General features: G+C 41.3%; 1 protein-coding gene across 2 annotated transcripts in view; it reads right to left on the bottom strand.

Moving 5' to 3' along the window:
• The window catches only part of MAP4K5 (mitogen-activated protein kinase kinase kinase kinase 5), a 72,979-nt gene that overhangs the window by 46,834 nt on the left and 1,353 nt on the right, over positions 1-24,792 (bottom strand). For both annotated transcript variants that reach the window (XM_049829015.1, XM_049829017.1), the window contains exon 3: positions 2,978-3,035. In XM_049829015.1, the coding sequence (XP_049684972.1) occupies positions 2,978-3,035 (58 nt within the window). The remainder of the gene's footprint in view (positions 1-2,977; positions 3,036-24,792) is intronic.

Raw genomic sequence — 24,792 nt, 5'->3', positions numbered from 1 at the left:
CAAATTTTTCCAACTGAAAAAAGGGTCAGATTTCAGGAACTTTTAATTGTTAAAAAAAGATAATAATAATTAAAAAATCACTTGGAAATTAACAGCGAGGCTCATGGGAAATCTTACATCAAGCAGTCCAGAGGATAACACACTTTTCTTGGATGGGGGAAACCCCCTATTAATTTTTCCATGAGCACTTTACAAAAGAGACTAGCCATCACCCTGAACACCAGGTCTCATGTGCCATCTAAATCAATTCACGTTTAATTTATACTAAAAGCAGAAAGTATATGAAAAGTTTCAGTAGAAATCCTTAAAACCACCTTGGAATGCCTTACAGGTCGGTAGGGAAACCAACATCTGAGGAGGGAGATGTAACTGCTGGTCTTCATTGTAAATAAGACAAAGATAGGTCTGAACTCCTCTTCCCCTATATTCTCTAACCATGTGATAGACGGAGACTCCCACTGCCTTTCTCTCCCAGTTTATAACTGGCACCTCAGTCTCCCTGATAATCTAGCTTGAGAGGAAGAAAACAAGGGATGGGGTGAAGCCACCAAAGCACTCCGTTTTAGAAATGTTCCCAGCCCTTTTCCCCCTGCACTCCATTTTTATTTTGGTAAAAACGAGTTTGGTGAGTTAACCCAAATTCATACACAGCTTCTTGACCATTTCAAAATGGCTGAAATAGCAAAAAAAACATTTTCAGAAATTCCATGCAAGACTCTTATCTTAACAAACATTAAGGATTTTTTTTTAATAGAAAAAACCCAACTGTAAAAGTCTTCCCTCAAAGTTTTCATCTGGGATTTCACAACCAAGAAATATGGGGTGAGGCACGTGGCATTAAGCATTGATCCTCCTGTCAAAGGTTTGAAAATTATTATTCAAGGGTAACAGACATGTTGGAAAAATTTAGCTGGCCTAGAAGTCAGCTGGACAATACTCAACTTTTATGAAAAATGAACATACTTACTGCTATTTAAAAACAGTCTTCCCTGAATCTTTATTCATATAGATAAAAATTTTAAACATTTGCTTTCTAAGACCGACTCTCTGATCACTATATATACCACTGGTCACAGAGTCCTTAATGGGAGAGGAGCTGGTCAGATGTCTTGGGTAAGCACCATAGAATTTGAAAAGTTCTGCTAGCCCAGATTTAATAGAAAGCTGGAAGAACTACAAAATACAAGAGCAGGACAGGCAGAGCCATGTCTCATGGCTCGGCTCCTCAGGAATGCACATTTGGAGAGACTGGGAGGAGACAGGGCAGCCTTCCCACTTATCAAGGACCTACAGACATTAGCAAACCCTTTGTATTTAAGAACCCATGATGCTTCCCAACCCGAGTGACTGAACAGAACCAAGCACCAACAGGCAAATGAGACAACGTATTTTCCTAAGCAAGAAAGAGGAAGATGGCACATCCACATCACTTGTTAGCAATGCACTGACACTGTGAGCTCCCCATCAAAATTACAGTCTTTTAACACACACAGTCATGAATAGATGCTGGTGTTCAGGGACTGGACGCATTTCAGTGCTGGTTGTCAAAACCTCGAATCACATAAGACAGGTTGGCAAGGACCTCCAGAGGTCTCTGCTCCAGCCTTCTGCTCTAAGCAGGGCTGAACACAGACTCAGGTCATGTTGCTCAAGGCTTTGGCCAGTCAACTTCAGAAAATCTTCAAGGATGGAGATTCCACCACCTCCTTGGGCCCTGCCCCAGATCACAAACACCCTCCCCATGAAGAATTTTCCCCACATCCAGCTGGACTCTCCCTTGGCGCAGAGTGTGCTGGCTGGCTCTCACCCAGTTGCTGGGCACTCCTGACAGGAGTCTGGCTCCAGCTCCTCTGCCATTCTGCTATGCAGGACCGTGGTTAGATCCCTCCTCAGCCTTCTCATTCCCAGACTAAAAACCACTCAGTTCTGCCAGTCTCTCCTACGTCATGTGTCTTTCCAGATTTTCCTCCATTTTACCTTACAAAGTCTGTATTTATTCCCTGCAGCACTCCAGTCATGGAAGCTATCTCATTGTGTCTCCATAGATCCTACTACTTTCTTATTTGTCCCTTAATTGCTTCATAGGCTACAGGTGTCAGTCCACGAGCACTGGGCAAGCACACATTCACAGGAGGAGCCTCCCTCAGCCCCTGTACCAGAAAGCCAGGGCCCTGAACAGACACAGCACAGCAATTCAAGCAAACCACAACCACAGAGAGACTAATACGGCAAAAAGAGATGTAGAAGAGGACTATGCTAAGGAGGGATTTGAAAGGTATGCCAGCAACCAAGTAATGAGAGATTACTTCTTTGAATAAATACTCAAAAAGTCCTTAGGTGGGCCTGAGTTATGACTGAGGACATAAAAAGCTCCTCTCCCCATTTCCACTCAGAACACAATTTCTGATTTCAACTCTCTATGCAGGATTGGAATTAGGCTTCAGCTCAGCAAATCTCTTGGGCCGCAAGTAAGCATCTCCTGCTTTTAGGAGGAGTGGTAGAAAATGCATAGGGAAATAATAGTACGAGCCATCCTCCTCACTCAGCCCAGGTTAGAAAAAAGACACAATAAAAAGCACAGAGCTCTGTTTTTTCCCAGTGCACCTTTGGTGGGCATTAGCACCATTGCCTGTTCCCTTCCCCCTTTCAACTCACACAGCCTACCAGCTCCCTACTGTCTCAGAGCTCACAACCTACCATCTGTCCTTAATCTTCTCTTTGTACTAACAACACACTGTAACTGCAACATCTTTTCATGCAACAATCGATAAGGCAGATAAGAACAAACAAGGAAATAGTGAGCAGGACATAGCCAAAAGTAATGGTACATCCTGCAGTGCTTCCTGTCATCTAACCACTGAAACTACAAAAAAACCCAAACACTTCTTCTGTCTGGAGCTTCACAGCCGTGTGAAAATAAACATATGGAAAAAATGAAAATGCAATTCAAAAATACAGAAAAGAATGTAAAACTTACCAGGCTCTAACTTGATTATTTTTACAGCAGCCAGTTCTCCTGTATGAAGATTTCTAGCCTGAAATAAGAGAGTTAAGACATATTTAATTATACTGCAAAGGCATCTCACACGGTCTTACAAACTGAAAAGATATGCTAGGCTGTCATGTGTTACAAGTATGGCACAATGCAATTAGCTGAGAGCAACCTGGGTGAGGATTATCTGGCTTCGGTATGAGCACAGCATCAACCTGAGTTGGAGTTGTGAAGCGTTACTGGCAGTTCCTTTCGAGACTTCAAAAAACCCCAGCTATCTGCCAGCAAATGAAAAGTTGATGCCTCTCAAACACCATTTTTAAGGGTTGTTGAAACTGAGAAGTCTCTGCCATCCGTGCTCGCTGGGGTGGTACAAAAGCACTGTGCTGCAACACTGACTGTCAGACCATGGAGCATGCAGTGCTGAACCACCCATCTCATGGTGCTAAACCTCAGGGTGCTCTGAAAGTGGAACTGACAGGTGGAGGGGCAGGGAGAAGCACTGCAGATGCAGCACGGATGAGACACAGCTCCCTGAGAACGACTTTACTCTTGAAAATAAACTCCTTCCAGCAGACCCTGACAGAGGCGAGTGGTCCCCATAACCCTTGAGAAGAAGAAGGGGTAGGGAGCTTCAATTAAGTGTTTACAGAAATGTCCTCTCTGGGTACGCTGTAAACTTCATGGTGAGGATTCAGTGCTGGAGGAAAATGTTACAGAAATCTCAGATACAGAAAGTTTTAAGAGGGGATTTCATTAACACTTTTAACTCCAGTAAAATGAGCTCTAAATCACTCGGGCATCATCACCAGAGCTAAACTATATTATTTTTGACACACAACCTGATCCAATTAGGCACTGTGGCATTCCCCTTTTGCTGATCATCCAAAAGCTACAGGAGTCTAAACCCAACTGTTTCACTCTTACCCTAACAAACATGCAGTCTTCTGAACATATGAAATCTGGTTGTGTGGTAGATTACAGAAAATTGAGGGAAAACTGGGTTAGGTGAAATTGATTTGAGCAGTTACTTAAGATGAGGATGCAAAGCAAAACTGCCCCTGTGGACTGAACTGAAGGAAGCCAGTACAAAACAAAACACTCTTCTCTTGCGTATGGACAAGTCGTCTCTCTTAATTTAACAACAGGTAAAGCAAGAACTTGAAAGATGAACCCCTCAGTTTTGTCAACACAAGCTTCCACATCAGGAAAGGCTTTCCAGCCAGGAAAAAAAACCAACCAAACAACAAATAAAAATAATTGGCCTTTCAAAGTCCTGTAGTGCTCAGCCAAAAGATGGGTGTCAAAATGCATGCCAAGGACACACATACGACTCAGCTGAAGTCAAAGAGAACCTTAACAACTGTACAACAGAACCAAACATCTGAAGCCAACAGACCAAATCACTGAACACAGAAACAGATAGTTATCTGCTAACCACAAAGGAAACCTTTACCACTTCTTAAAAGTGCCCTCCTACCAGAGGTGTTTTTAGATCACAGCAAAATCATTGGTACCCTTCAACATCCAGAAGGAGCACACATCTCTGGTACTGTTACACCTAACAATACCATTATGAAATACAGATGTTCCCCTAAGAGACCAAGCACACACTCTATCTTGGTGAAGCAAGGGAACCTCCACTATCCACGCTTCTATACACAAGCAGCTAAGCTGTTCAGATAAAGGAGACTGCATGGTTTCCAGAAAATCAGCTTCATTTCTGAAGTACAAAAAAGATCATATTCCTTACAGATATTCCTTTTCCATATAAGCAATAACTGCCACTGCTACTGTTATGCTGAAGCCTAAAGGAATGGATGTAGTCTGCCAAAGGCCTTTGGTACGCAGACTGCTTGGCAGGGACTTGAAGGTTCGGGCAGGAGGAGATCACTGCAATTACTGGCTCTCAGCTCTCATACGCGATAGGCCATAGAGCTTCACCAAATTGTGTCCTGCTGCTATCCAATATTATGATTAAGTTTTTGCATATGATCTATAGCCTGGACTATTTCAGGTTTCAACCATTGAACTTTGCTGGAACAGGTTGGTATTTATGAACTAAAAGTATCAAGTTAACTGAGCCACTCACTCTAAGACTGGTTTTCTCGTCCTACAGTTTAATCTTCCAACCAAACACATTCCCGAGTTGATGATACCAGGACCATACACATCACTTAACTCCTTTCGTGTCAGCACCAAAGGCAAAAATGCTGAGTATTTCCTGATCCTCAATATCCTTGTTTGGATGCTCACAGGTACAGGAACTGTATTGGATCTTCAGTCTAGACAGTTGTATTGCAAGCATGCAGCAAATTACCCAAGCTGCTTCCCAAGAGACATCACCTGACCGCAAATGCGACTGATGGCTTTTATTCCTTCATCTTGGATTGCACCAGCTTTACATGGGTACACACATCTCTCTGCTGTCACTATTGTTCCAACTTTTCTCTTCCACACCTTTCTGTCAGCTGAAAACTTGATCAAGAATGAATTACTGTTACCTTGCACATCATTAAAAATGTAAGAAGGCAAGATGGCGAGGGCTAAAAACTGGTTCTCCATGGTACACACCTAGATATAAAAACTGTCAAATAAGGATTCCTCGAATAATTTTGAGACATGTTAGTTAAAGAAATTCTCAACTCTTGTCCTATGGGTGACCACAGTTTGCATCATTCTACTTCTTAAAAAAGGATTGTGTAGTATCAATGAAGCCACAGACAGGAATGCACTACATCAACATTGCTGGCTTCAAGAATCAAACCTGGAATTTTACTAAAAATGATATTTGACAAAAATACAAGTTCTCCATAATTTCCCTAATGTGAAAAATTAGTGAAAAATTGATCCATCAATCTGACTTATTGATATACTTCTTCACTAGTGGGGGCGAAATTGAAGTAAAGCTAAGAAATTCTAGTTCTCCTAGTCATCTTATTTACATTTTTAAAGCAAACAGCAAAATATCTGCCTCCTTCCTGTCCCCTGAAATTTCCTCAGTATTTCAAGTCTGAATTCAAAATTAGCTGAAACCAACCAGAGGCCAGGGGAGCTGTTCTCCTCTGCACACTAAGTAATCCAGACCTGCCAATTAACAAGTATAGCTGCTGTTCAGTATCTCATGAGCTATTATTGACATAGCAAGTTACCATTTATATGCATTTATCACATAAAGATGACATATTTATCGTGAACTTTGATGATCTCTTCTGAATTCTGATATTTCAGTCTAATGGAAAATAAAACTTGTTAGATTTCTTATTGTCTTTAATTCTGCTGGCCTTGATTCCTTCAATATGTAAGGAAGTCTCCTAAGAACTCATCTTGACACTAAAGGCTGAAAGACTAAAGCTGCACAGCTCCCTCCTACGCTGGATCCCACAACCCCATCAGCAACGTGATCCAGTTCCCACATGACAGAAGTGGAGCCTGACTTCCCTGACAGATCAGGGGACTTGCTGGAAGACTTTTGCCAAGAGGAAGAAAGAGCTTTTTCTGTTAGTACTGATCTTAATTTTGTTTAATGAGACTCAAACCTGAAAATTATGTTCCACGTTACACAGAATGAAAATTAAAACTATAGGATTTTGGCAGAAAGATTGCAAAGCTCCAACAGAAAACTTGACCTACACAAGAATGGGACCAGAACAAGGGTATAGTGGAATGAGGTGAGCCATGCTGTCAAGTTTATTTTGCTCAGTGTCATACAGAGTATATCTACTGAGAAAGAAGAGCTAAGTAGTAGTCTTTTGGTCACCTTTTCTTCAGCTGTCTTACAGCCTGCTATAGGATGAGTGAGAGCATCCCACTGAGCACAGCTCTTCCAGAATATTTTAGCAGCTAAATACTAATACTACACAATATCACATAGAGCCTGTGTTCAAAATAAAACAAAACACAAGTACTCCTCTTTTTTTGAATATCCCATTGCACAGTCGTAGCGACCTCGGAGATTCCATATCACTAGTTTAATATGACAGCACAATAATCATTACACTTTTTTTCCCCAGCATATGTCAGCACCAGCCAACACAACCCAGGTTCCCTCAAGCATACACACAGCTGTACCAGAGCAGATTAAAGGTTCCTTTAAACCCATGGTCCCATCTCGGACAACGGCTGCTTCAGAAAGTGGTTAAGAGCTGAGCGAGCAAACGGTGACATTTTCCTGATGCACTCTTCCAGCAATCAAATTGGGATCTGCATGGTTCCTGCTGCAACAAGGACTAGCTGCAGACAGAGCCTGCATTAGGCTGTCAGTCCAGGAGCAACATACGCTGTTTCCAACCTTGGCACAACGTCAGTGGTGTGTCCCAATGCCACACTCAAAAATGAGAGGTGCACTATTGGTAGGACTGGGGTTTTGGGGAGTTGGGAGTGTTTTATGGTATTACACACAAAAAAAATCATGTTTTCCCACCGAGACTTATCTGTGTTCTCAGAACTGCATCAAAAAGCTGTTGTGGGACAGTGGAAGCCAACGTGATACCCGTTGCAATCCCCGTGTATGATGTTTCCCACCACACACCCAAACAATGCACACAAGAAAACACATTTTGGGTAGGACACTTTCTGTAGCTAATGACCAGAAATAACACAGAAAACTGGTTTCAGAACCAGTTATGCACTCTGCAGTTTTGTTTTATTTATTTTTAAAACTGCAAGCCAAACAATTCCACCCCAGGGGGTCCACAGTACTGAGCAGTGTGAGATGGTAAAAAAAATGGAGAATCTTTTCACTTGGACATCCGAATGCAAGTTTATGTGCTCAGTCTCCTTGTCCAGCCACTTCGTCTTTCAACATTGAGGAAGACAAGGGGAAGATTCAGACAGCAATATCACTCTCACAGCCTCCAAATTAGTATTTTCAATTTTCATGGTGAAATCCCCTCCCTGCCTCAACGTCAATGTCTAATCTCCAGCCTTGGATCAACAACCCAATTCACCAGAAGAGTCGTTTGTTCAACCGTGTCTTCATTTAATCTAATCATAATTGCAGCTCCTGCGGCAACCCTCCCTTGCATCCCCATCTTATTCATTCCTTGCCAAGCTTCACTCATCAGTGACCACGACATTTTGCTGTCTCAAGTGCTGCCTGCTTCTCCTCAGTTACTGTATACGCCTTCAAAAGGTACCCTGACCTCCTGCCCAGCGACTGAAATAGAAGTTTCTCATCTGCTTTCTAGTTTCTGACCTCTTACACTTTCTAATTCTTAACCTGCTCTATGCGGTTTTGAAATTACCATTATGCTGCATTGTTCTTCCCATATCTCATGGTATCATCAGACCCTTGAATTCACCTACCTACGTCTCTGAATCCACGTCTACCACTGCCTAGAGCTTTCAACCAACTAAGGTGACCCAAAGAAATGTCTCTCATCTGGGCTGCTCTAAATCCATGAAAACAGATTCCTTTCTTACACAGAGGAAGCACAGTAGGTATTTCTGTTGTGATTAAAAATGAGAATCCAAAAATATTACAGGCATTAGGGGAATAAAAAAAGATACCTGATACAGGATACCTGAACAAACCAAGACTACTGCACATATATACCAGAAGGCAGGGGCACAGAGACCTTGAAACAGCGGACAGGATCTTGAAGATGCCACCACAACCAGCCCATCTGTGGAGTAAAACTTCATCGAGCAGCTGCCACAGCTTGGCACAACCACCAGACTCTTCAGCAGCACTTCAGCCATGAGCTTTTCTACATGATGATCTGGATTTCACTTAAGGTGTCGTATCCCTCTTCCATACGATACAAATGCTCCCATGAACATGCCACATTCTTATATGTAATCCTGCTTCAATTTTTTATCCAACGCTCAAACTGGTCACACATAAGAGATGAGACGTTTCTGCAAAGGAAGGACTTATTTCTCAAGATAAGGCCCCTGATTCCTCACTGCTATTCCCAGCACACAAGGAGAAACCCTCAAGACCAACTCTGGGATCCTGAGGTCTCCTGCTATGTTGCAGCCTCCCCAGAGACCTGCTGTCACGAAGGACAGCAAGTCCTCAGGGGGCCTCAGCAACTCTAACACAACAGTAAGTTTGGGGGGTTTCATAATTTTCTTGGGGTTTTTGATGAACACACAAACAAACATCCATAAAAATCAGTACCCAAGAGGTAATATTAAAAAATCCGACAGGAACTGCCAGACTGTATTAGGTTTCTGATCTGACTAATTTACCATTTACCTCTCAAGTACGAGGCAAGGGATGTGTCAGAGAAGAATTTGATCTCAGTGGATGGTGACCTGCTGGTCTGTAACAGAATTTGGATTATGTCCTAATGCAAAAGTTCAAATAAGCATTCCTAGTGTTTATCATAATTAACTATACAATTTTGCTTACTCTTACAATTTATATAAATTAGTCTGTCAGTTTTAAAAACAGTTTGTAAATAGAGCTGGAAAACTGTCAGGCAGCTAAAGCAGAGAACAGTAACGCTGGACATACTCTTAATGAATAGAAAGGAGAGGCTTGTACTTCTAAAACACCACCTCTTTACCAGCTGAGTTTAACACCCAGACTGTAGAGCTAGGGATTCATAAAAAGTCAGTATGTAGCCAGAAAGCTTCTCAGAAAACCCAGCTTAAAAGCAAGAAGAGTTAATCCCCATTGTGTGAGCCTAGAATTGCTATCCTTCACAAGAGAAGGATACCGCAACCTTCTGAGGTCCCGTACATCAGGAAAGCACTTTTGTAAGAGAAACCAAACTCTCTGAAAGCTCTGAGAAAAAAATTCCTTGAAAATTTGCAGGTAAAGGTTAACCCAAGCAGAGATGCCAGTTCTTACGGCTCACTGCTGAACACGATCTCCTGAAACACTCACCAGATCAGCACCCTGCTCAGAGTAAGAGAATCAAAGGCTGCCATTTGCTCAGAGCAGATCCAGACCTCGGTGTCAGGACAATGCCCAAGTGGGAGAATCGCCTGTACTGGTCACGGAGCAGCTGCAGAGCATCTCTGCCTGAGCTCCAGCTAAAAATAGTAGCTCCCACTATTGCTTTCCAGTTTTAGACTGAGTCGAGAGCGTGCTGGTTCCTGTCCCAGTACCAGGCAGCACACCCTACAAGCATCCTCAGAAGACTCACAGAAGTGGTATCAACCCATGTATTTTTTCCTGCATTCCCCTGTATCTTACCTCCTAGATGAGTACATATACCAAACCCATACAGGTGCAATCACTGCAGGTCTGTGGGTGTCATCCCCTCCCCCCCCCCCCCTTTTCTTCTATATAAAACAAAATAAGCGAAACCAAGCCAAAATTCCCCATGGCCCCATCCTAAGAAAACCTAAACAGAGTACTAGACTGAATAAAGGCCCTCCTGCTCAGTGCCAAGAGCATCTCCATAACAGATGGTGAACACATCCTTCTCCTTCATGTGGGAAGGTCTATGGATGGATTAAAAATGTCAAAGAGGGAAGAAAAGAGGATAGCTTAAAAAACGGTGGGACAACTGTCAAATTTTAATGCAAATCTTACCGAAAGGGCCGAGATTTGTGCCAGACAGAAACAACTGTCCCTCCCATTCTGAGTCCTTGCAATGCTCTGTTCACCACCCGAGGTGTGCCAGGGCAGCTCACACATAAAGCAGATGTCTAGCTAGTCTTTGCTGCTGGAAAAAGAGATACCTAACAACAATTTCTAATTTTCAGGGCTGTTTCTCTTTTAGGAGGCAGAAAGACCCAGAGTTGTTCACTCTGCAATCTTCCAGCTGGATTTCTGAGATGGAGAGCAGTACCAGGCTCCTTTATAGCAAAAGCCACAGAGGTTTTCAGAAACCATTTCCCTAACAGAGACTTTATAGATTCAATACACTAAAACAGAACCATCTCCTACAATCATCTACCTTTCAGGATAAACCAAAAATAAAGATTCACGTGCTAATTTTACTTTTTATATGTATTTCTGAATTTCTTGTGCCAGCTAGTTTATACTCCAGTGGCACTACTAAAAGAGCCATCACTTTGGCTATCAGGGCTGAATATTGCACAAAGACAAATATTGATTTTGTGGGTGCTCTCCAGATGGACACTGCCACTCCTTGTCCTTCAGACAAGGAACACACATCAGTACCAAACAGGAGGCAAACTTCACAGCTGTCACTCCCTATTTCCACATTTACAGCACTTGCAGTTTCCCTTACTGAATGAACAGAACCCAGAACACACAAAAGTACCAGGGTTTAAAAAAATTCCACATCAAAACCTGAAACCCAATGCAGTAAGATCTGCCACTGGCACTACTAAGCACAGCTATAATGCAAACAAGGCTTAAATGTATTTATTTTTACTGGCAGTTGGTGATAATTTTAGATAGTGTATCTCTTGCAGAGAAAATTGAGAGGAGGGCAACCTACCTTTCACTCACAGACTTCAGACACTTTCTTACTCAAGACCAATTAACTCAAGCAATAAGGGATTAAAAGCTCATTAATGATGTTAGGTCAACTCCTTTTATTCCAGCACAGAAAACCAGATAAAGGATTTGTATAAGCAAAGTGGCTTTACAGATCTTGGCAGCCGCTAAAACATTTAATTCTCATTTCTAGCAATAACTACTGAAGGACAAAGACCTATGGCAATAAGGATAACAATAATAAAAAAAAAAGCAAAGATCAGTGCACATCTTAACAACATTTATTTAGGAGAAAAAAAATAACAAAAAAGTCAGCTATATGCTTCCAAGTAGAGGTTGGTTATTCTCCTATGAAATTTTCTTGGCAGATCATCCTTCACAAAATATTTGGCATGATCCTTCCAAAATTGAAAAGCTGAAGCTAGAAACAGACCCTGACCACAAAAGTACTACTTAGCAACTAATGCAGCACAAAAGATACAAATACCACATGAGGGGAAAAAAAGAAGAGGGGGAGGGAGGGGGGGGGAAGGAAGGCTCAATTTTGACTCAGTTGGAACAGACCACTGGCAAAAACTTACACAGAAAAGAACTTTTTCAAGTTACAACTATGTGCATTAGACTGTTTTGAAAAGCTACTAGAAATAGCTCACTTTCCTGAGGAATAATACACAATTTTGAACATAACATAAGATCACACAAATTAAAGAAGGCCCATGAAGCTGCTAATATACTTAGAATTGAGTGGATGCCTACCAGCTTTACTGGCCAGGGTATAAAATAGGAGAAAGAAAAAAAAGCAAAAAAACCCAAACAGATAAAAAAAGATACTTCAAACATATTATTGAACTACAAACAAAGATGGATTTTAAAAGTGTTTATTCACCAGAAGATAGGATGAATAAATGTAAAACAATTTTATTTTATTCCTACATTGAATGCATAGTCCATGACACAGGGTAAAAACCCCCACTGTATTATGGAGTACAAATTCAAGTAAGATTAAAAGATTACATATTTTATCAGCTGCAGGGGAATTTATTTATTTATTAGAGATGAAAGGACTAAGAGATGTGTCAACCAAAATATTTGAAGTATCTAGCTCTCTTCACTGAAAAAAAAATACCTGGCTTTCTAGGCAGGGAGAAAACAAGTTTCTGAAGAAAAAGGCAATAGATTGCCTTTTTTTTTTTTTTTTTTTTATTAAGCCATTTGTATTGCATTAAAGAATTTAACACCATCATTTTACTTTTTTTATACCAAAGAAAAATAAATTTTTTACTGTTTTGCTTTGTAATCATGAGCTAGCACGCAATAAGATGTGTCTCTTCAAAAAGGCAAAACTGAGGAACGCCTGCTGGCATTTTAAAGAGGAGAAGAAACTGCAATTCCGAGACTGCAACTTTTATACTATCATTATCTGCATGCAACTTCCTAAAACACCAGAAATACTTTTGGACATACTTTCAGATTAGTCAGAACAAAATATCAAAGTGTATGCATTTTGCTGGGGTTTTTGTTTGTTTTATTAAAGCTATTTTGCCTAGAATTGCAGTACTTCATGCTGTAACTGAGCCATGTGTACAAGCTCGTTTTGAACTACAGACTGGGCAAACCCCTCTAACTTTTCATGTCACACACAGACTCTTCTGTGGTACCAAGCCTTCCAAACCCAGGGTACAAATCCATGTAGACTCATTTTCCTTATTGTAATTTATTTGATAGAATCTAGAGAGGTGCAGGTGAAAAATGTAGTTTTAAGCAGAAAAATCTAACTCCCAACAAAGCTGTTCAGTAATTGCCTCCTTAAAATTTCAATTCCTCAAGAGATGAACTCACAGTTACAAAACTAAAAGGAAGAAACCATAAAGTTGTCTTCATGAAGAAAATAGGTCTGGGTGTTGTTTCTTTTTGTTGTTATTGTTAAATAAAACAGTGACCAGAAAAGGAAGAGTGAATAAAAAAGCAGCTGTGTAAATCAAAGAAGTTAAAAGAAAATTAGTTTAAAATAGGAGCAGGGAGATTCTTTTACTGTCCTAAGATTAAGCTTTGGTTTGCATCTGTACTATACCAATTGTCACCTTCTTGGGGGGGGAAGATGGGTAAGACATAACGATTTCCTCTCAATTTCATGTGTGTACATGTGTATACATACTACAGTGTGCCTGCTTCTTTCTGACTACTGGGACAGTACCACTGTTCAGCTGTTTCTACTAATAGAACCTAGTATTATTTACAATCTTAACTTTACATCTTATGATGATGAAATAATGATCAGTGATATTTCTAATTCAGTAGACAAATATCACAGCGTGGAATTCTGTTGAAATGAACAGAAATGACATTTTAGTAAGTTTTTTAATGAGGAAAATTATAACTTTTAAATGTGCTAGATACATGAGAAAGGTTAAGTATAAAGTATGTTTTGCACTTATGCTGATTAAGTAGAGACGATATATACTGCCATTTCATTACAGATGAGATCTTCCACGATTTTACAGCTATCTTATCCTCTCACACCTTATTTTTAGCCAGAAGAGAGGAGAGAAAATAAACTGTTTTGATTTTTCCTTTTTTTTTTTTTTTAATTTGTTTTCTCAGTTTTGACTGATCCACTCATTTAAATGATGTAACTTGAAAATAAGAAACAAATTTTTCCTACAGCTTAATCTACAGTTGTCAAACAGGGTTTCACTTCAGTAGCCTGGTTTCAAGCACTTGGCCAGTGACTTCCTCACTTTACTGGTTCAACTTTCTTTAAAACACGGACCAAAACCATGCTGCTCAAATAATATGCATGCTATGGAAATTATAACATTACAGTAAATTAGGCCTGATGATTTCACTGGAATTTTAGAGAAATATTTTTAAATGTTAATATACTTGAGAACATTTTCCATCTTGCCTTATTCCTCTGTTTTTTTTGAAACTTGCCTTTGCTTGATCCATGGTGGACCCCCGAGGCTATTTAGGCAATGCCCCTCCATCCCAGGAAGCTGCTCAGCCTGACAATCCGCTCTCCAACTCTGCAAAAGCCCAGAGTTCCCACCCCCAATAAATGTAATCCTCTCCCTTCAGCAGCTGTGTGGATTTTCCATGGACCAGCCTTCCTGAGCCAGACACCACTAAGGAATGTATTTGAGAAAGCCGGAGGAAATCACGATAGGGACTCTGCACAGCCTGGCTGCTTCACCCTTCCCAAAACTACCCCTCAGCCTACAAGCACCCTCTGCTCTAGAAGGCACAACAGACAGCACGGGGAAAGTTACTTCTTTACATAAGTTCACGCTAAGAGGAAATCTTGTATATAACACCTAAGGGCTAATTCAGCTGCACCACGCATTCAGTCCTCAGCATCCTCGTTGTCCTAAGAACGGCTATATTGGAGGTTTGATGATCTACACACCCGCTTAGCAGAAAGGAACAAGCCACAGGACCTTCAAGAAGTAAAACGCCGACCTGTGGGTTGTTTTTTTAATTATGTAAGACCACAGCCAAAATGCAGAGAATGAACAAAAAAGCAGTCCTGTACATCAAAATAGATTATAGCCACATCCTTAAGTAGAAACCTAAGATGTCACACACAGTACTACACCTACTATAAGGTCTCTGCAAGACATGATATGTCCTGCAAGTATATTCCACCTGCAAGAAGCTTAAGATATCATTATTGCCCTGCTCTGCACTTGAACAGCAGAGACTGAACTCAAGCAATGAAAGGGCAACCACACAGGGATCACATGCAAATTGCACTTCAAGCTTCGGAAAGCTTCCCGTAGCTAAATAAAACGATACACGCAGATGAAGTCATGAAAGCAGAAACCATGAGAGAGTAGGAGGGCCAAAGCCATAACGTCAACATGAATTCAATGTCCAGTGAGACTGCATTCCAGGGAAAGATAAAGCTGGTAAGTAAATAGCCTGGCACCACACCTCTCTCAGGGCAAACCAAGCACAGCTCACCTGCTTGGCAGGCAGTATCTCTCACGCACCATCCATACACTGCCTGAAGCACCAAGGCTCCAAGAAATAGAGGCAACAACTGCTTCACCTCTTCCAGAATTTCATCATATCTGGTTTTCATGGAGAAAAGCCACAGTCTGCCTGTTCCCCTCCTCCTCCACCCCTACAGGAGCTAACTTTGCTGCTCAAGTCAGCACAGTCAGTCCATACTCAAGACATCCCACTGCAGGGTTTTGACAAACCTCAAACACCCACAGAATGACAAAAAGGAAAAATTTATGTTCCTGTACCCTAAACAGGCCGTCGGTTGTGACTGCTGAAGCAATGGCAGATCATAAAACATTCTCAAAATCTCCCTACCCATCCTCATTAAGTCCCTTTGTCCCCAGTTTGATATTGTGAGCGAAATTTAAAAACACTCTCTAGACAGGAACTGTTTGGCAAGTTTTAAAGGCACTATGTTAATCAGAAAGTTAGTCATGTCTGTTCACAATTAACCAAGAAGCAGAATGCAAACAGTGCTTTAAATTTAAACACAGACATGCCTGACAAAGCGAAACTGCTGATCCTGTCCAATTACTGACCCAGACTCCTCCAAACTGCTGATCCTGTCCAATTACTGACCCAGACTCCTCCTAAGTATCACGCTGGTGAAGATATTTTGACTATGCAGATACACTCCATCCAGCCGCAGAACCCCTCAACCCTCATCAGCTGCTAACACTACAAAGCGATGCCCACAGCTGAGCTAGCTCAGTTCCCTCCCTCCATGTATCGTATCATTATCCTTCCCCTGCAACAGAAATTGTCCTCTTAAGGCAGGGGGCATTTAAAACAGCAACACTTCTTTCACAAAAACAGTTTTAAATTAAAAGAGATCTCAGCTGCTTAAGAGAATCTATCATTACATTTAAACTAACAACCCCCCTCTGACAGACAATACAACTGTGAATACCTGCAAGTGATACAACAAATACTCTCCCTTACCCCACTGTAGACCAAGTACATCAAAAGAAAAATTCCAGCTGCTGCTGCTTTCAAACCGCTTGTAAATACAATACAAATACCTGAAGCTGTTAATCATTGGTGACCAATGAACACTCATTAGGCACTGCTTCCTGTCAAATTTTAATTAAGTTTTATCAAGACAAAGTACATCTATAAAAGATGATATGGCTCCACCTTTATTCTTTCTACCTACCATGTTTACATTTTCATGCCTGTGCAAGAGACTTTACCCCTTATCTTCCCTTAAGATTAATGACTAAATCTCCAAACATCCTTGGGAGTCTGATGTTTATAATTCAACTATTGTCTTGCACATCTGTACATTAAACAGTGAGTTAAGGCAAATGTAACACAATTCTATATTGCTTCAATAGCAATGATCAGCAAACAGTCATACACACAGCTGAGAACAGAACCAAAATACAGCTTCTTGGGGTGGACCATCACATTAAATGTAAGAAGAGATGATGCCTTTAATGCTGCACAGGGAAGAGCTGCACAAAGAAAGCTCAAGAACGATTTCTTACCAATAAGCCAACAGAGTCCCCCTGCAATAACCTCTTTATCCTGTGAAGGGAAACAGCACCTGCCTTTCTGGAATGTCTCAAAATTCACCTTTCAACAGGCTACAAATCCAGCTGTTCACACTAACCTGAAAATATGTTTCATTCAGCTTTCTGGAAAAGTCCAGCCAAATCTTCCTCATCTCTATGAAAACATGAACCTTCGATATACTATATTCATGTGGAAAACACAAAAACAGACTTGGGAGAAGAGTTAATTCCAACACGACAAAACATCAAATATGGCATTGACAGATCAGTTCAGTAAATGCAGCAGTTCCAGCCACCAGGACTGCGGGTCAGCTCAAAGCTCTGAGGGGTATACCCGGCTGCATCTTCATGAACTTTATTTACTGTCTTCAGGAGCAGAGAAGACAGTAGAAACACATATAGCAATACAAAGGCTAACAGAGTAAGGAAAGGTACTGGAAGAGGCTAAGGCTTTGGAACAAAAGCCTTGGCATTTCTTACTCTCCCTCTGTTGCAAAAAATTTCAGATTTTTTACTGCCTGCTCATTATGTACTGACGGGCATCTGCTCAAACCGTATCTTAGTGTCCTGCAGGCTCAAAAGTGAGCAACTTTGAGAGATCTGTGATGCTAAATTCACTAGTCCCATAATTCAACTACCTCTTGACACAGCGAAGAGGAACATGACGTCCTGCATCCAGCAGCTCTGTTAGTGGTCATTGACTCAGAGATGTTAGCCCTTTCCCTAATGCCTCCCCGCCTTCCTAATGTTTCCAAGTAAGCAAGTCCCCTCTTGAATCCCTTTCCTTGGGATCTGACAGGGGCAGGATGGAAACAGGACCCACAAAACAGATTTGCCCCTGACCTCCGGTTCCGACTGAAGGACAAGCCATGAAGCAGTTCCTTTGCTCACCTTCCTGCGCGCTCTTTTCACCAAAAGAGCGCAAGAGCTCCAGAGACACAGTCAAGCTGCTGCTTCTCGGCACGGTGTTTTCCATCCGCCACGGGGGAAGGTAAGCTTTGGCTCTTTGAGCAGCTGAGAAGGTCCTTGCAGACACTATCCACCGTGCTGGATAAAAAGAATTACTCTAATGCTTCAGTGAAAGAATTTAGAAAGCTGAAGAGCAGAATGGAAACTTCTCTACCAAATGCTGAAATTTTCCCCCAAACAATCTAGGAAGAAAGAGCAGTTTATCCAGCCTCTGCGTGCGAGGAGCTCCCGACAGCTCAGACCTTCACGTGATGGAGACATTTCCTGCGGGCCAGCTGCAAGGGAACATATGAGCAGGCAAATCTGGGTCTCAAAATGATGCCAACAGGCTAAATATTATCCAACAGATGAAGATACTGATTTTGAAGAGCTGATTAGGTGCTAACAGAGTTAAAAGGTGTTTCAGTCTCAGTGGAGCCGCTCTGCTATTTTGACGAACAGAAGGGACTCCAATTTTTCAGACAAGCCACTCCTGAACAGATTCCCTAAACAAGAAAAGGAAAGGGGGGTGGGAGATGCATGACAAATAACGCTGTACGGTGCCGCCCGTGTAAACTTGCTCTCCAGTCTAGTAAACCACAGCTTGGAGAAAAACATGGCGGTACATAATATAGAGACCCCTTCATTACAATTAGATTTGAGTTAACCTGTCAGAAAGATTACTCTACCTGGTGAGGCCAAATGGGAAGTTCAGATAAATGATCTCTGCAATACCTCTTCCATAGGTACACTCTGCAAGGAGATTTCGGGAAGGCCCGGTGGAATAAATTGTCTTTTGCTGTTTTTCAACTACTGTCAGCATCAGGTCTGCCTTATTGACCTACTCCAATTAAAAGCAAGGTAGCATCTGGTTTTATAGATTACAAATGCAAAATCTTGACCAAAATATCCTGCCCTTCTCATTGACTTTTTACTGGAATCCCAGAATGCACTCAGGACCACCAAAATTGCCATAAACCACAAATCAAAGGCTGCTGCGTCCACCAAACCTTGCTGAGTGCTCTTATTGCTAGGAATCCTTCAGAAATTGGGAAAGAACTATTCTAACTTCTTGAAGAAATAGAAAATCCAAAATCCGAACAAAATGGTAAAGTGCAAGAAAGTCTTGGCAATCTAAAATGCAAGGCATCAAGGTTGCCTTGAGTTGAAGAACAACTGTTACAAATATGGAGATCTACCCATTTTGCATTGCTCTCAAATGGAATCACCTTGGGTTGATGCTGCCTCTTCTTTTCATTCACAGCTGTAACCAAGAAGCCAGGTGCCAAACATGAATAAAGGTAACAAGCATATTTGTTTTTCCAGCTGCAGAGCGGATGGACAGTTGCTGGTGTCAGCAAAATACGCTGGCCAACTCCGTTACGGCCTTACTAACTAACAGGAAAAGCTATTCTCTCTGACACAGATGATCTACATACTTCTACCATGCACCTCTGCTGATGGAACCGGCAATCACTTATACACCTCATGCTATAAATCTTGGACGCATTCAAAGTTATCCAAATGCATTGGCAATGAAAATGACCATTGCATCTTCTGGAGACAAAGATGAAGCAGATACCACTATGCAAATGTTCTGATCTTTGATCTGTTCTTCCTTCTCAGAGGTTTCCTCTGCTGTTGAGGATGGGGGGGTGGGGGTAATGTGTGTGTTTCAAAGGGGATGCAGGACCAGCACTATTCACTTCCTCTGAATGGATATTTCATGTTGCCAACGGAGCTCTGGGGTGGAAGGCAGAGAAGGCACAGCTCCTATAAAGCACCTCTCGTGTTCAAGACTGGTCTCCAAAAATGCGTGCAACATGCAGGGAACAAAAGAACATGCTCTGGTTAACTCCTTCCTATGCAAGTCCACAGGACGCCTCAACCTCCCTCACTGATTGTACCACGAATAAATGAGGAATAACAAAATCATCTACCCAGCAGAATGCCTCCTGAAGGATGAATACTAGACAGTAATACCGTAACTGAAGACTACATCAGAGACAAGGCTGGTACTAACAGGACATTAAACTCAACAGAACAGACTCTCAGTTCCTCCTTGGCTTAAGAGACGTTGGGTACAGCCTTGGTACTAGCTGATGGAAGCACACTAAGAAGTTACTACCACTCTTTCTTTGGCTCCTCTGAGGACCTAACCCAGGAGGACAACTCTCTTCACAAAAGCTGGAAAAGAAATCAGACTTTATTTTTAAGATTTTGGAGACTACCTGCTTTTGAAATTAAGAGACAGGGAGAAACTGACATAGGGAGAAACACTCTATTTCCACCACATAACCTACCATTAACAGAAAACATGAGCAACAGGAGGCAACATTTAAAGCCAAACAGCTTTGAATGGTCCACGACAAAGACCAAATGCTTAATAAGAAAAAAACCTTACAATGATTGCAAATGGAAAGCAGGAGCTTTCCCCTAACTCCTGAATATCGTAACAGAGGTTGTCAATAAGCCACTGAGCATCTTAGTTCTCAGCAATATATATATCCTACTGACTGCATCCTAAAAGAAAAGTGTGCAATTTCCCAGAAGAGAAACTCCACAGCAACAAGGAGAAACTCAACAGTGCTGGTTCAATGCCATTCTAAACACCCTTCATATGGAAAAACTAGAGTACACAGAGTTCAGGCATGGCTACAGCAAACACTGCTAACCAGAAGGCTTTGATCTGGAGAGGAAGAGTGGAATCCCCCGATGTGACAAATGGTTTATGGTAATTTATATGTGTTAGCAATGTATATTCACCAGGAACATAAGTGCTGAATCAGGGATGGCCAATCCAATTGGTCTGCAGCTGCCAAAATATATCTGTATAAAGTTGGGAATATGGGATTAAAAACTAATCATAGCCACAACTGTACTCTGGTATTAAAATAAAGCCTTAATACTCCATTCTTAACATGTTGACTTTAAGTAGTAGAATGCTTTAACCAGTAAGTTTTCATGATCTGTGAAATTAGACTGACATTAGGAATTATTTTCAAAATATCAAACACAGGTTCTCAACAGCCTTTGACTGCACCAGGAATTATACTCCAGAGCTCTGAAAATAAGGCACTGACCACACAAGCAGGGCCAAAACCTGACTCACACTGGGCAGAGTCCCACTTTTATGGCAACCTTTGAGAGGGGGGAAAAGGAAGATTATTTTTTTTTTTAAACCGTATTTGAGCAAGAGAGTCTCTGTGTGCCACAATCCAATTTCATTGCTCGCTATTTTCCTGCAGGCGTGATCAGTGGCAAACCAGTACAGGTTTGTTCTAAGTTAATGCTTTTATCTGGTGCAGGAGATGAAAACCAAACCAAACCAAACCAAAACAAAAAAAAAAAGAGAAGAGGAGAGACTAAGCAGGTGACTCAAGAAGGAATGAAATTCCTATGATATTCAATAAAAATGTATCTCTTGTTTTAGGGTAGTTTCTGGTACTAATTTGGTATATTTCTTGTCCCCTGTGGTTACTTTTAAAGAAAGCTACTGTAGCACTGTTCACAATCCTACTTGGAAAAACCAAAACAAGACAGCTTTAGAACTGCTGCACAAGATCATATTTGATCATCACCACTCAGTGAGGACAGACATCCAGCTATTCATCCCGGAAAAGCAGCCTGCAGACGGTGCTGAGCTGAGCAAATACATGATCTTTCAGCTCAGCTGCCAAATAAGAGCATTCAAAAAGACAGTCTACATAAACCATCCTTTTGTTCCCCTTCTCCAAAATCGAAGATTAGTTAAAACTCTGTTTGGGGCACTTGCATCAAAATCCACAGAAAGCCAAGCCCTGTGTAGTTGGGGGAGAAGGAGAAAGAGGAGGTAGTAGTGAGTGGAAGTCTTTTGTCCCCCAGCAGACTCAACAGGCTGACAGTGAAGGCACTCACACATTCAGTAGAAGACTTTAAATTCCTTTTTATGTGCAAGGGGTGGTGACCCCACATCCCTCACCTCGACACATGGTATTCTTTCCCCTAAATCTTTCCAGCAAAACTATTCCAAGTCCTTAATAAATAGCTAAATAAAAACTCCATGCAGGAAATCCCAGTAAGATACTGCTAAAGTAAATTATTGCCCTAATACAGTGCTTGTTTTCTAAGTCCCTTCAGGACACCAACACCTACAGGTACACATAATGAATGACTTGATGTCCTGATGCAGCCAAATCCCACAAACTAACAAAAGCAGGCCAGTCTTACACCATTCCAAGTACTTCCAGAAAATATCACAGACTGCAGAAACACATGCTTATAGAGCTGATGATGTGAACTTGTTATCAAAAGTGGCCTTATACAAATTAGACTACAAGGCCCTACTGAAAAGTTGCAGGTTCACTGACAGGTCATGCTGGCATGAAAACCCATCCTGGGAAACATCTAACCACACTATGAGAGTTTACCTGGGATAGGATCTGATGGGCCACTTCCTAGTGCTGGAGATTAAATTCCATTTATAGTTTCTAGTGGCTTTATTAATTTTCTGCTCTAAGACACTAGTCAACTGGATGTTTCTGCATTAACCACGCACACAGTGTCTATTTCAGCACAACTGTGCAGATGCATGAACAAACTTACATCCTTTTTCAATACGGCTTTGAGACTTTCATGTGTATGACCAAGGAGGGCAAAGAGAAATCTTGCCAGGAAAGCCAAATTAAAACCTCACTCTTGTAGACCTCACCTTTTCAGTGTTAAGGGATACGATGCTGAAGATGCTAACCATTTGACAGAGAGTGGGGACAAAAAAAATACTGTCAGCATATTAAGTTCCAGTCAGTACCCAATCTTCATTATTACACACCTCCTTCAGAAGTCATCAATTAATTTAAGATAGCTTGATACAATGCTTTGAGAGATAAATTATTCCAATGGATTAGAATTGGCTTAACAGTAATATCCTCTATTAAGAAGAAAAAAAAAAGCTTTCCCAACACGGATGAGACAACTAACGCATTAGGATTGTAACAGAAAGCGTACTTCCAAGAGTGGTAGACCCAAACTTGGGTCTACTTACACATGCTGTGAATAGATAAGGAAATTATTTATTTATGGATGGTTTCTCCCCCACCCTGAAATGCATTTTGGGGAAAAAAAAAATATTAAAACAGCATCAAGAATCCAGTACTTATGAGCAACCCTACAATCAACCATTGTGTGCCATGTGACAGACAAGAGAAAAAAACCCAACACACAAACACTAAGAAAACACAGTTCAGTTTTAAGCTTCCATAGTAGTAATGAAAAGCAAAGTGGGTAGGAGATTTTCAGAAAGGCCTTAAATATTCTTCTGTAACCTAACAGTGAACACAAATATTTGCTTAACCTCCACCTTCAGCATCCAAAAAAGAACTAATTACTCTAAAAGCTACCAAATGCCCCAAGAAGAATTTGAGGCATGAACCACCACCACCAAAAAGCATCTGAGGAAGAGGCAGATCTCCCACAATCAGAAAGGCTGTCTCATTTAGACATCCTAAAAACAACTGTGCTGGAGACGCTGGTGACTCATTAGTAGTGATGGAACAGAGAAACCACTTGAAGAGGTGAGAGGAAAATTCCATTTTAATTTAAGAGCGCTCTCTAGCAAACCTTGCCCGAGCTCCGCAACATAACAACAATCGAATACTCACTAAGAAATGCATTTTATAAACACTACTGACAGCCCTCAGCAAGCACAAGATGTGCCATCTGTGCTAGGAAGAGACTTGTCATGGACTACGAAAAATAAAAGTACCATGTTTATATGTTAAGTCTTTCAAGAAAAAAGGTTTACCTTAGTTACTTTTAAAATTAACGTAACATCAATGACTTGAAAAACTAAGTTTGCTTTGCATATTTGTCATAACAGCCAGTGCCATCCGACTCGGTACTCCCTTGATACAGTTCCTCCCTGTTTGCAGGGCTTTATAAAAACAAAGAGCAAACCAATGACCTAGAAACAAATGTAGGCTCTCAAACTACTTTAAACTCATTAACTTTATACTTGTTTTAGACTCATAACAATGTCTGAAAAGACTGCCAAAGACTTTGATTTAAATTTGCCAGGTTGCATTAAGAGAAGGTTTGGGTTTACTCCTATCTGAAACCATTCCAGGAATAGAGGGCACATTTTTCATAACCCAAAGAATGGAGGGGGGGGGGGGGTGAAGGTTGGGGAGGGGGGTTTAAAGGGGGATATGTTTACATGGCACAGAGCAGAGCCATGCATTCAAACCAGCTCCGGAACCGGAAGCTGTATGACATGTCAGCACAGCTCTCCACTAATTACCAGGATAATGAGAAGCAGAATACTTCTTTTTCCACAAAGAGCAAAAGGATGACACAAAAGTACTTCTCTGCAACGCAACTAGTTATTTCTTGTCATGCTGCTCTGTACTATCCAGGCATACCCAATCAAACTAGCTCAAGGTATGCTGGGTTCCAGATTTATGAAACCCGAAATGTCCTTTTAAAGGATTTAGTGCCAGATTCCCTAGCAAAGAACTTGACTGATCTGTGCACAGCACTCTAAGAGAAAAAGAAAAGAAAAAAGGAAGGTAAATATGCACCATGAAAACTTTTAAAAATAACTCCCTGAGGCCACAAGTAACCATTTCAAAGGGGTGGTGGGAACAAGATCCATCTATAAAACTTCAATTTGAACATTAGCAAAGGGCCCTCCCCCCGCATGAGCAATTACCGCTGCCTTTCATGTGGCAGAGTAACACACCTTTTCTTGTACGGTTGGTTGTGTCAGGTCAATTTTAAGCACACTCAACAGCATTACAAAGTAAAATATCACAGCCACTCTCCCCATGCAGCTGAAAACACAGATTGCCAAACAGAGGCCGAAAACTTTAAGGCTTTCTTTATAAGCAGCCCAACCCTTACAGCTGCTGAGCATCCCTGACATTTGGGAAACGGGCTCGTATCTCCCAGAGAAGCAGGCAGAGAGGAACGCGCCGTGC

The sequence above is a fragment of the Accipiter gentilis genome, chromosome 25 (genome assembly GCF_929443795.1).
Source record: "Accipiter gentilis chromosome 25, bAccGen1.1, whole genome shotgun sequence".
Lineage (NCBI taxonomy): Eukaryota > Metazoa > Chordata > Aves > Accipitriformes > Accipitridae > Astur > Astur gentilis.
The sequence above is the reverse complement of the archived record's forward strand: the minus strand, read 5'-3'. Positions and strand labels throughout refer to the sequence as shown.